The sequence below is a fragment of the Pteropus vampyrus genome, unplaced genomic scaffold (genome assembly GCF_000151845.1).
Source record: "Pteropus vampyrus isolate Shadow unplaced genomic scaffold, Pvam_2.0 Scaffold45, whole genome shotgun sequence".
Classification (NCBI taxonomy): domain Eukaryota; kingdom Metazoa; phylum Chordata; class Mammalia; order Chiroptera; family Pteropodidae; genus Pteropus; species Pteropus vampyrus.
Window position 1 is genome coordinate 561,861 of NW_011888826.1, and position 13,881 is coordinate 575,741.

Here is a 13,881-nt window from a genome sequence, read left to right on the forward strand (position 1 = left end):
TTGAGTGTGTAAAAAGGTACTGAGACCAAAGTTAGAAAAACATACTCTTGTTTTTTACACACACGGAAAAAAATGTAAAGACTACATATGATCAGCAAATCCTAAAATATTTACTATCTGTCCCTTTAAAGAACAAATTAACTGACCGTTGGTCTAGAGGAAGGTATCCAAAGAACGATGGTGATAGGCATACTGGAAGAGATTTATTACGTGTACCCTGGGAGGGGCCAGAGACTACTCCCTTCACCAAGGCTTTGAGAAAAACAACCTGGCTCTGCAGTGGTGCTCTGCAAAACAGGGATAGCGAAGGAAGATGAAACCACTGAAATTCCATGAACATAATGGGAAAAATTCCGTCATTCCAGGAGTGATAGAGGCCAATTACTGACACTTAACCATTATATGTGGTGCCATTATTGGCAGCACTGCCAGAGCAGTAATCAGGTTTGACACAGAAAGATCTCTGGCAATGGCTGTCCCTAAGGCCATAGAAAATTGGCTGATAAAGGCTTCTTAAAAGTGTTTTTAAAAAACTTGATATCGTGTTCAGAGAGCAAACTTTTCAGAGCTAACGCAAATCAAGACTCACTCATCATCCCTCATCCAATTCCATGACCTGAGTCAGTCACCAACTACAATGCCCAAACTTCACATTGTTAGGCGTTCTTTCTAGCCTTCACCAGAAGCACCTGTAGTCATTTTCCAGGCTGAGTGTGTACTCAGGGAAGTCAATTAACCAATTTTGGAGGACTACTGAGCATTGGCTCTGAGGGGATTCTAATGCCACTGTGCTCGACTGGATTACTGACAGTGAGGTGGTAAGCGGAGTTTGAGCCCAGTGGCTCCCGCACTATATCTCCTTATATCCAGAATCTATAGTAAAACAGACACAAAAGCAACCGTTGGGGAATCCCTGTTGGTCCCTTCACATATAGAATGAGGACTATTATGGTAGAAAGAACAAAGTAAAATCCTTCAAACTCTCACTTCAAATGATACAAGGGAGAGATTTCTATTACATTCTTATCTCAACTTAAGTATGTGTCCTGCAGAAAACACCTAAAAACATGTAATGGATTATAAATTTAAATGGGTAGTAACTCCAGTAAATCTGCTATTTCAATATGCCCGCTTTACTGGAGCAAATCAACAAAGCCACAACCACATGACATGTAGCCACTGATTTGGTGATTTCTTCCCCCTCTATGCCTATTAGCATAGACCAGGGTTGACAAGTTTTTCTGTTTGTTTTGCAGGCGTGGGGGACAAATAGTAAAAATATTAGATAGATAATCCCAGTCAGTACTCAATTCTGCCAAAAGCAGCCACAGGCAAAAGGTAAAGGAATGAGCATCTCTACCTCTGTATTCCAATATAGCTCTACTGACCAGAACAAGCAGTGGGTTAGATTTCCGCAGCCCACACATGGTTTGTCAACCCCTGGTGTAGACAAGCAGCAATATGAATTTTCCTACAGGGACAGTAATATGCTTTCACTCTTATCTCTGGGCTGTATCAACTCTCTAGTTGCTCAGCTAAAACCTAGTTGGCAGGGTTATTAGTCTTTTTGCTATTTCTCAAGATATCACACTAATCTAACATATTTATGGCAATATACTCCCTAGACCTAGTAAACAGGAAGCAGCAATTACCTGGGCTTACCAGGGCAAGACACCTAAGTGCCAGAGAGTGAGTGGTAAAGACCATGAAAATTCAGGAGCTTGTCAGCACAGAAAAATTTCTAAGTATTCAGTGGTCTGGGGATGTGAGATGTTCCCTCTAAGGAGAAGAGACAAGCTGCTGCTAGATGGGCATCTTTGAATTTTGGACACAATATGTAGTACATGTGTGTATGCTACCATGACTCCTTTACCAAAAAACTTTTAAGGCTGCCTGTTCTGTTTAAGGTCTGAAGCAAGAGGCCCTCTACAATAAGTCAACACTAACATGCCAGTTGCTCTGCCACTTGGGCCATATTTCCCAGCAGATATCTCAAGTATCTACAGCAGAAATGAATACTGCATGGAGCTTTTGGCAAGTCCTCTAGGAGAATCACAGTTGAGACCCCTAGGATTTTGTAAAATGGCTTGCTACTGGATCTGCATCGAGATTGAAAGACTGATCATGGTCTCCCAAGTTACCATGCGACCTGAGCTGCCCATCATGTTATCTTATTCATCAACCCGTGAAGCTGGGTATACGTAGCAGTACTCCATCATCCAGTAGAAGTGGCATATCCAGAATAGAGCTCAAACAAGAGGTTCAGGTTTCCAAGGTACTTACTCTTGCTACATCTCTTTCTTTCTCTTCATCACAACTACTGCATTCACTATGAGGGGGAAAAATTTGCAGACCTGGTTTCCTGATAATTCTCCGTGATATACTGACACTGTTCAAAAGCAGAGGTTAAGTATTAGCATCTCACTGAGGAGTAATCCTGAAGAACATTAGTGAAGGGAAATCTTCCCAGTGGCAACATGTCAAGCAGTATACTTGAAGATGCCTAGGAGAAATGGCCAGGGATATAGATCTACAGTGACTCATGGAGAATGGCCAAAGGCTTGGAGGATAGTGAGGGACTGAGAAGAAAGGAGATTTAAATCTGGTGACAAGGAGATTACAGAAGAGAAATTCAAATAAAACTTTTGAAATAGGCACAAAGTATGAGGATATATATGTATATTAGGTCCCACTGGGAGGAACGTCATAATAACGAGATACGCAAGTTGTGTTCTGTGAATATCAAATTCTTTAGGCAGCCACACCAGTCCTATTCGAAGTTCTAACAAACAAACTGTCCAGAGGCAGGAAGTAAGGTTACATATGGGCTCAGCAACATGGATTTCCATACATCTAGTAACTAACTCTGAGCTCCCGAAGTTGTAGTCCTCCCTCGGAGACTAGCCAGACACTTAGTGACAAGTCGACTATACTTGACTATTTCCATCATTAGAAAAAAAACAGTAACATGTCCTCACAAAAACAGTTCATTATTCTCCATATAGATTTACTTCCCCTACTCACAATATTTCTGCAAAAAACACAATTCCTGAACTAACATGCCTTATTCACTGCTATGGCATTCCACCAGAATTGCTTCTAAAGAGGAGATTTTATTTTACAGTGAAAGGTGTGTGGCTATAGCCTCATGCCATGTAAGTCACCGATCTTACCACATATGCCAATCCCTAAAGCTGCTGGCTTGATTCAATTGTGGATCAAATTATTTAAAACTTCGTTACGGTACTAGATGGGTGACATTTTGCATGGTGAGGGTAAAGAATGCAGTACATGCTCTGAACTAGACATTTTGTGAGACTAATTCTCCCACAGAATACATAGGTTGGAGAACTGAGGATAGAAACTGGAATAACTACTCTTTTACCTCATGAGCCATTAGCAAAAATTCTGCTTCCCATCCCAACAACTTGAGCCATACCGATATATATGGCAGATTTACCTCCCCTAAAAAGAATTCCCTTACCAGGAGATACAATCAGGGTCCCACTGAACTGGAAGCTTAAACTGCCACTTGGCTAATCAGGGCTCCTCATGCCACTGAACCAACAAAAGAGGTGGCTGTGGTACGTACTGATATAACCAAACTTAATTATCAATGGGAAACAGTTTCTCCTATACAAGGGCAGGGAGGAATATTATTACTGAAACTCAGAGGCTTTTCTAGAGTGTGTCTTGGCACTGCTGTGTCCAATGATAATGAGTCAAAGGAAAAACTACAGAAACTTAATGTAGGAAGGATCATTAATGATCCTTCAAATCAAGATGTAAAATCAGCTGAGGTAATGTCTAAGGTAAAAAATAAAGGGGTAATAGAAGGAAGCTATAAAAATCTACCAGAGTTACAAGGCCAATTACAGAAATAAAAACTAGTAATTAAGCCTGTGTATATTAATCAATTTTTCGTTTTTCCCTTCTCCCATTCCCCTAGTATGTAAAATGTGTTGTGATAATGGTAGTTTACCCTATATTTCACCATTTAACTTACAGAATGTCAAAGAGAGATTGTGTCTGTGCAGAAAATGAATGAACATCAGTCAATATGTTCACTCTAGGATGGCTAGACTGACAAAAGTTTGAGTCTCACCTTTTGAAGAGGTGAGGCTACCTGAGGTGACATAAGGAATATAAGCTGAATCACGTTAGACAGAAACATGACAGTGTAAGTGTCTTTATTTGAAAGTTCAATATGAGTAATGTGTAAAATTACTCAGTTTAAAACAAGGTATACAGTGCTAGATTGTTTTCATCTTACCATTGCTCTTATATCTTTTCCAGAATCTCACCTGCACTGTAATGCAGATTCTATATTCTCTAGAATTCCCTTTATAACTTTAAGTTATAAAGGGAACACGTGCAAGATTTGGAAAGTAGAAAAGCAGCTGAGGCTTACTCTCCAGAGGTGGCTGTATCCAAATGTAGTTTCACAGTAGTTTACTGTCAAGTGAATGAGAACTACACATTGCATGCTGCAGACTGAGTCATAGCATTAGGGCTTTGAAGAGATTCTTGAATGTTGCAGCAGCTTCCCTGGAAGCCATGGAAACGATCAGCTTTGGTGGGTACTTTAGTGTCTCTTTATCCTCATATTTCACTTAGAGCTTTCCTGGCCTTCAGCAGTGACTCCTTGGACCTTAGCTCCCCCAGCTCTGTAATTCCTATATTAAATCCTCTAAATCCCCCAGAATACATAGTTTGTTTTCAAAACAGAAGTTTAATTGTACACCAATATGAGAGTATTACACAGGAGAGTCAATCACAAGAGACTATATAAAAGTTAAGGCAAGAAACAGAGGTTAAAATATATAATGAATGTACACCTATAAATATATTCACTTGGAAGAATTAATGATAGAACTAATTGATAATGTTTTAGAAAGTGTTTATTAGGTCACGAAACCCCTAAATAAATTTTAAAGAGTAGAAAAACTAAAGATCATTTTCTCTGCTCAAAAGGTAGTAACATCAGTTAATGAAAATAATAAAATTGCAAAAAAAAAAAAAAAAAAAGGCTATGACTGTATAAAACCTGGAGTTTAAAAACATTATCTTTTGAACCACCAAGGAAATAACTAAAATTGTAATATCAAGACAATAACAATGATGAAACTATATGGCCCCAATCTAGGACTCAGCCTTTATTAAACTCTACTAAGAGGAAACTTATCTTTTGTACATGCATACACAATTTAAGGGAAAATAAAAATAAGTAATTTTCAAATGAAGAATTTGGGGAAAAAGCTTTAAATAAACCAAAGAAGGAAATTTATAAGTTAAAAAAGAAAAAAAGAGTTCCTGAAAACATTTAAATTTTCAAAAAAAATCATTTCTCTAGAAATCTGAAATATTAATCCATTTTTAAAAGCCACTCATGGATTTATGTAGTGTTATTTTCAAAATGTTTGCAAGAAACATTAACTATTTAAAAAGTTTTTACTTCATAAGAATATCTCAACTGCTACATTTACTTAAGATAGTGAGTAAATCAAGGTACTGTGGTAACACAAAATTGAAACCTGAATCAACAATATTTTAATTTTACAATTATAGACTGAAGTTAATTCTTACCTTTTCACTATTTGATTCTCAAGATGTTTAACTTTTTCTAATAACTCTTTTTCAACAGCTTCTCTGTCCAATTTAAATTCTTTTAGGGCAGTCTGAATAGCTTCTTCTTTTTCACAATTAAGCTTCTGAATTAACTGTTCTCTGTCTTGTTCTTGGTTCATGATAAATTTCTCTTTGTCTTTTTCAAGTTTCTGGATAATAGCTTTATACTTCTCTTCTTGTTGAGTGATTTTTTCATCTTTTTGTTTTTCAAGAGCACTTAATTCTGAGTCCAATTTACTCCGCAGTTCAACTATTTCTTCTTTCAGGCTTTTTTCTATTTCAAATGCTTGGTGATGCAATGATGTTACTTTGTTTAATTCAGCTTTAAGCACATTAGATTCTTCTTCATGTCTACTAATTAACTCTGAAATGCACTGATCTTTTTCAATTGTCATTAAAGTTCTTAGCTCTGCCAAGCCCACCTGATAATTTTCATTATTATCCTGAATCTTTTGGTTTAGTTTACTTATCTCTGTTCTAAAATTTTCCGTCTCTTGATCAAGGAGAGATTTTAAGGTCTCCTTCTGCTGGGCTCTGCTTTCTTCGAGCAAAATTTTTATTTCATCAGTTTCTGCTTCCTTCAATGCAAGTTCAACCTCTAACTTACATCTCATGTCTGACAAATCAGAAACCTTGAGTTTTAAATCCTGTAGCTGTTGTTCTTTTTCCTGGATAATTGTGGCATGTGACTCTTGTATCTGATTGACTTTTTGTTGATTTTCGTCTTTTAATTTCTCCAAAGATACTTTATGGTCTGTCATAACTTTCTCGAACTCCTGTGTGTGCCTGACATGCAGAGTGTCCTCTAATTCCTTTAGATGACTTTCCTCTAAGCTCTGAAGTTCTGCCCTCAACAATTGGATCTTCTCATCATTTTCAACATGGAGCTTTTTTAAGTCTTCTAACACTAACTCCCGTGACTCTTTCAGTTCTTTAATTTCACAATTCTGAGTGTGCATTACATTTTCCATCTCTAATAACTTCTGGTCTTTTTCATTCTGCAGGCAGATGACTGCTTCTTTTTCATGTTTAACCAAAGCAAATTCATTATCTTTATTCTGTAAAACCTCTTCAAGGCATACTAAGTCTCCTTTAAGCTTCTTAATTTTATTTTCATTTTCTTCACGCTCCTTTATTAGTGCTTCAAGTCTACCTTCATATTCACTTTTTAAAGACTGTAGTTCTTTTTGATGTTTTTCATTTAGTGTTATTTCCAGAGAATATTTTACCTTTTCGATAATGTTTCTTATTTCTACTGCTGTACATTTTAAAGAATTTGAGAAGTCACACTGTTCTTTTTGTACAAATGTTCTAAACTGGCAAAGGTCCTCCTTAATGGTTTGTATGGTGAATTGTGAGTCTTGGGCAACAGCCCTACATTTTTCCAATTGGACATTTAGAGAAACATGATCTCCTGAATCCTCTTTACCACATATATTTGTATCCTGCATACGTCTACTGTCTATTGCATTGATAACTGATGAATAAAGTGATTCCACCATCATTTCCGGACTTTGTGGATCACTTATAGGATTAGGAGATGATAAATTTTCTTCTATTACAAACTCATTCACAGCAGACATAAAATCCGATTCAGGACTTTCTGCTAATGAATCCAAGTCTAATGAAGCTTGGTGAATAGTCTGTTCGATGTTTGGATGGGGAATAGTTTCAAAATCAAATGTATGTGCGTCAATGCTATCTGGAGACAATTCTTCTAAGGGACATACTGCAGGACATAAGGGATCCTGAACGGTGAGTGGAGGAGGAGTTCTTGGTGAGGTAGTAGTTGTAATTCCTGTTGCACTTTCTATCCTTGGTGAGGAAGCTGACTGTGGGGATGTCTGACTTATGGATACCTGGAAAAAAAGAGGTATAGGCTTATACAGCTGCAGCAACATAAACATTTTACACTAATAAAGTGAACCACTTGAAAGAACTTAATTTGCCTTTTGTTCACTCAGTAGATCTGTAATGGTCTGTGACATTTCATCCAAACTTTGTGCTGCTTTTACCAAATTATGTAGAGCAAGTACATGCTGGTGTAGAGGTTCGAAGTCACACAGTAAGGGAACCCTGAAACAGAATGTAATCAAATTAGATTTCTTAAAGAAAAGATGAGTAAGTAAAACCAAATATTTTAACTGATGTCAAAAAAAACTATTGCATTATCATCCACTCTCAATCAATACCAGAAATAGTAAAGAAGCCTAAGATATAATCATCAAAGTGATAAATTAGAAATCTTCCATAGTATACAGAGTGACTACTAGAAAAAAATTACATGTAAGATTAATTTTTCTCACCATTTTTTAATTTCCCAGGTATTTCCCAAAGAAGCCATAGGAGACAGTCTAACATAAAATAGTTCTCTATTCTAGCATCTCCTAAGACTGTTGGTGCTACTTTCCACAGTTCCAGAATAATGAAAACATTATAAAGTGATATCTAAAGTTGAAAATATTTACATTTACCTGAGGAATGGCTGAACTTCTGAAGGACAAAATGATTGCAGAAACTGTAAATCTTTTAATGAAATATCTGGAAGTTCACAATCAAACTTTCGAGGCTTCTGTGTCTGTACAAAAAAAAATAATTATTATTTACCAAAAAATATACAGGACAAATTTATAAATGGTTTCCTATTATAATCAAATTCAGTAACACAAATAAGCAAAAATGCTTCAAGTGATCTATTAACATTTAATAGAGTAAAATAATAAATTAAAAATGAAAGACTATTCAATAACGTGGTGTACTACTTTCCTGAGTCTTAAATAACTGGGACACACAAGTTGTTGATGATCAACTGATGTGTTTGTTCCTGACCTTCACTGTTCCCACCATCTTTTCATGGGAATTCTAACATTCCCATCGACATTAAGGAATTGTTTGTTTCACTAATATGCAGACTATTCCCAAATTTTTCCCTGACCATGAAGCTCTCTCTAGCCGTAGACCTATATCTATTCCTATTACCTTTTAGCATGCCTTATTGTTTTAACATAGTAAAAACTATTTGATCCCATGTAACACTTCCTTTCCATTCACTTGACTTTTCTAAATACAAGCTCTTAGTCAATTTCAGCATCTTTAAAAATATATATCTGGTAAGTCCTATCACTTTTTTATAATACTGCCAAGAAATGTACCTTTTGAAATAACTCCAATTGTTTCAATCATTACTAAAACAGATTTAGAAATGCCAAGATGCTCTTCATTAAACAGGGTTTAATGAAGAATGAGTGATAAATTCTATCACTCATTCTTAGATATTAAAAAATACACACATTTAAAAGCCCTAAGAAATCCTGCAACACAAAAACATGTTTAATAGCTAATGAGTTATGTCTGAAGAGAAAACAAACAAGCAAGCAATAAATTTACAGCATTTCCTAAACTTCTTTGACTGTGGTATCTGGTTTAGGAATATATCCAACTTATTTTTCGTGGTTTCAATAAAGACTGCCTGAGGGGTCACTCTAATTGCTTTGTCAAAACATAAATAAAACAAAGGGGGAGGGTGGGTAGGTAGGTGGGCAAGAGAATGAAAGGGGAAGAAAATGGGAGGGGACAGGAGAAAAAGGAAGGCAAGGCAAGGAAGAGAAAGAAAAGAAAGAGGAAAAAGGTAGAGAAAGACAAAATAAGAATAAGAGAACCTATTCTTATCAATCTTAACTGTATAATAAGACTTATCCTCCTGTGTTATGAAGACTCTTGATCAAAAACTATGAATATATCTTAAAGTTTTAAAGCCAAAAACATTTTTTATGTTGATAAAAAAAAAATTTTTCTGATAAATATCTCTACTTCTGAAATAAAGGTTTAAACATATAGAATTTAGTAATAGTTAGGAAATACATACACAAAAGGATGGGGGCCAGGAGTCCAATCCTCTAAACAGACGATTTCTTAAAAAAGACTTCCCTGTGTAAAGAAATTAACAATATGGTTATTTTATACCTTTATTTAAGGTAAAAAATAACAGCAACAAAAAAAAATCCTCTAGTTTTTGAAAAATATTGACAATTCTTCATATTTAACAAGGTATTCACCCTACAGATCTTAAAAGGTGTGTCTATAGATTATAATGGTGATTAAAATCACACAGATGCTATATGCTACATTCATATCTATAAAATAAGAACAGTATTTTTTACTTAAAAATAAATTTAAGTTATTAATGAAGAATACTTACTAAATAATTTTCCAAAAGATTCCCTTTTTGACTTTTCAGCTTCATATAATCGCTTTCCATCTTTGACTAAAGCACCAGCCCACTAAGAGGAACAATGCTTGTTAATATCGCACACCAATTAATTAAGACTTATACACATTTAAAATAGAATTTAACTTACATACCTCTCTGTAGTGTTTTATGAACATTTTTCTCCTTACAACCTCAACAACAGCTAAGCAGTACATCTGAGGAACTGTACTAAGAGCTTCAACAATTTTGACTCTTTCCAACAGCTCTATTACGAGGCGGAGCAAAGCCTGCAATTTCTCTCCATCTTGATCAGCATGAAGCATTACAAAGCAACACCACCTACAGAATGACATTGTGACATACAAACTCTATAAAAATAATGGAATCCCAAGTTATTCAATCAATCATTTCAATATAGTGATAAGAGAAAAATATTCTATCATTTGAAAGAAATAAAAAATGTCAACTCTAAACATCCTAAATTAGATAAAATAGAATCACTTACTTCAGTCTAACATGTAGGTTAGTTGCTAGTTCTTGTTTAGCAGTGGTACACTTCTGTTTAATATCCAACAGTTTTCTATGATTTTGCAACATAATCATCAACTGATTTGCATGACTTAAGCATAAATCAGGTAATACAGATGCATCCTTCAAGTTTTCAGCTCTCATCTGATTAGCTAAAAATCCCTTTGAGAGAAAATATTTAAAGGATATTAACTTTATTCGTGAGAAACATGAACATTCATTTAGGAGGAAAATTCGTTCAACAAGAACTATTCTACTATCAGAATCTCCTACATTTTTGAATGTGGTTGATGTGGTCATAGCAAAAGATTCAGTTTTTAAGAAATCTATGCTCATCTATGTTTCATTTTTAGGATAGAAAAAAACTGAAACCCAGGAAGATAAGGTAACTTATCCAAGTACACATTTAATAGCCAAATTAAAACTAGAACCTGTTTGTCTGTCTAGACTCCTACTACGCATGGGTCAGAACATGACATTAAATAAAACATGGTCACTGATTTTAAGCCATGAAAAATAATAACTGATTTAATCTTGGCCAATGATATTCAATAGCATATTTTATACCTTCCCAAATAAAAAACAATCAATTGACTTTGCACTTTATTGGAAAGTCATTACTCTATTATTTCTGGACTATATTTTGTTCCACTGACATATATATTTTGTGCTGTTTTTAGAACGATGACTAAACTGTGTAATTTTAAAGCATTTTATTATGTGGTAGAAAAAGTATACTTTTTTCTTAGTTATCTTTACTCATTTATTTTCACAGGTGAACTTTACATCATTTTAAGTAGGCACTGTATTTAGGCTATAAATTTAGACAGATGTGCCAAAAGTCTTCTTTTGTACACATAATCATCCAAATGAAAACTCAACAGCAAACACCTAAAAATATGTCCAAAGAGACTGTAAGCTCTTTGATAATTTCTTGATGAGGTTATTACTAAGTATTGTTGTTGTGCTTATAGGTATTTTTTCTTACTCTATTTACTAAATAATTAATATGTTATGTTTTGATTTGCACATTCATCTGACTGCCATAAATGCTACTATAAATAATTATCCTAAGGTGTGATCATATTGATCAGCAAGGGACAGCAAGTGTGTCTTCCTACTTTCTAGTAGTACTCTCTCTTTTCTGTTTCGTTTTTCCAAAAATCATGAAAATATTTAAATGTTTATTTAAAATTAAGTCAGAATGGTTCAATGTATGGAAATAAGACAATTTCAACAGTAACTTTATATTTTACTCTTCTTTCAATATGCTATATGCTCAAATGTGGCTAGACTTTTTCTGTAACAATCTATTAAAAATAACAAGATGCTTTTATCTCCTTTGTGAAAGTCTTAATAGGTTTTCAATTATTTTTACTGAATCCAAGAAAAATATAGAAGCAATCCCCAAATCTAAACTCTAGACCAGTAATAAAGAATTTACTGACATCAAAAACATATTTCTAAGGACAACATTCTAAGAGAAAATACACCTGATCTGATCAAGACTGCTTGATTAGAAAAAACATGCTTGTGGAAATGATGTTTCAGTTAAAAACCTTGACTCTGTAATCCACTGGCAGCCAAACACATAATGATACATGAGTGAAAAGTTGCTCCAATGACCACATACTACCTAACTCCAATAGGTTGTCCCCCATCTCTCATGAACACCATGAAAATAATCTCATCCAATCTCTCACAGCCAGATACACTCAAGCAAGCCCAGTTGAAATTCATCTATCTTAAGGCCTCAATTTCTGTCTATTTTACAATTTTGTTCTCAATATGTAACTAGGTAAGCAAGATGATTTCTAAACACACTGATACTAAGAAGTACGTAGGGATACCAAGAAATAGTAACTAAAAAATAATTAAATGAGTATTTGTCTCTTAAAGTCTATAAGGACTATACTACTTCAGGGAGAAAATTCTTTTTAAAGAGTAAGAATATTATTTCCAGTTAGGATAAGGTGTTCTAAAAGGTAATTCTATGAGCTATCACTTCAGTTTAAAACACCAGCAAAAGCTGCAAACAAATTGGGGGGAGAGAAGATGCTTAAACAGGGCACTCCTTTGATTACAAGACATCAAGAATTAGTTTTATAATTTTCACATGAACCGTATAGGGAATGTCTACTAAATTTTATTTGAGTTTGGTTTCCAGAAGCTTTAAGGGTCAAGGCCTGGAAAGCAAACAAGAAAGGCTCAACTCTAAGAGAAATGCTTCTTCTATTACTTTAAGAAAATGAGAAAGTACTATAACTCCCTTCATCGCAGCAGGTACACTCTCAGAGAAATGACTTATCCTTGCATGACAAAGCTTCATTTGCTGAATCCAATAGATCTGAGGTTAACATTGGAAATATTTTTTTTTAAATGCGATCAAATGTAAATCCATTCACTGTAACCTAACTACAGTAGAAACATTAGCAATATTTTTTAAAAAACAAAAAAACCGCAAGCCCAAAAAAAAAAAAAAAAAAACCAAAAAAAAAAAAACGGAAACCCTGGGTTAATCAAACCGAAAAAAAAGTCCAAAAAAAACCGGAAAATAAAAAAAAACAATGGGGTAAAAAAAAAGGGAAAAAAATAACTAAGTATATTTGACTATGTCAAAATTAAAAATTTCTGTATAACAATCTTACCACTATCAACAAAGATAGAATCTATATTATTTATAAGAGACAAAGGATTATCCAGAGTATATATAATAAATTCTAACAAAACGATTAGCCTAAAGGAAATTTGGCAAATGACAATTCAGAGGAAATACATGGCAAACACTGGTAAAAAGGAAATTACTCTTCTCATTAATTACTTGGGGTATTGATCAATTTTTCCTTTAAGGAAGGTATAAAATTATCAACTAACATTTAAAATACACAAATACCCTAGTCTAGCAATGCTATTATTGAAGATTGTGCCTAAAAAATACTAGAACGTACACATAAAGATGTATTGGGATATTAAAACAGTATCTGTAATAAGGAAAAATGGAAACCACCTAAATGACCAACAAAGAAAGTTCAGTTAAATAAACTGTTTGATTCATTATGGAGGGTTAAAAGAGAATGATGTTGGAGAAGCAAAAGGTCAAGAATTCAGAGTTATGTCTTAATAATGGAAGATTGTGATGTAATGGTAATGTAGACCAAACCTCCTGTGGCATTAGTTAATGGAGATCTAAGGAAGCAGTGAAGGAGTAAAATATAGTGAAAGGGCCAGGATCTAGAAGGAAGAAACACAGAGAGATGAGTAAGGTAACTGAGAATGTCCTAGAGATAAGTGCTTATTCATGAAGAGGAGCTTAAGGCTAAGAGTAAGATCAGCAATCCTTCTGATAGCTTCTCATGGAACTAGAAAATAAGAAATCACAGACTAGTTCCAGTCAAGGAATACAACAATGGAACATACTTTGCATTTGTACCCCTAAAAAGTTATCTCCTTAGAAACAGAGTCTACTAAAGTAGACTTGGCCATCATAAGGACTGGAAGACCAACTTCCAGTCACC

General features: G+C 34.6%; 1 protein-coding gene across 1 annotated transcript in view; it reads right to left on the reverse strand.

Moving 5' to 3' along the window:
- Positions 1–13,881, reverse strand: part of RB1CC1 (RB1 inducible coiled-coil 1) — an 80,699-nt gene that overhangs the window by 25,768 nt on the left and 41,050 nt on the right. The window contains exons 9-15 of the mRNA XM_011359199.2: positions 10,344–10,528; positions 9,991–10,177; positions 9,827–9,908; positions 9,494–9,555; positions 8,103–8,206; positions 7,578–7,704; positions 5,587–7,487 (exon numbers count right to left, since the gene is read on the reverse strand). Coding sequence (XP_011357501.1) covers positions 5,587–7,487; positions 7,578–7,704; positions 8,103–8,206; positions 9,494–9,555; positions 9,827–9,908; positions 9,991–10,177; positions 10,344–10,528 — 2,648 coding nt within the window. The remainder of the gene's footprint in view (positions 1–5,586; positions 7,488–7,577; positions 7,705–8,102; positions 8,207–9,493; positions 9,556–9,826; positions 9,909–9,990; positions 10,178–10,343; positions 10,529–13,881) is intronic.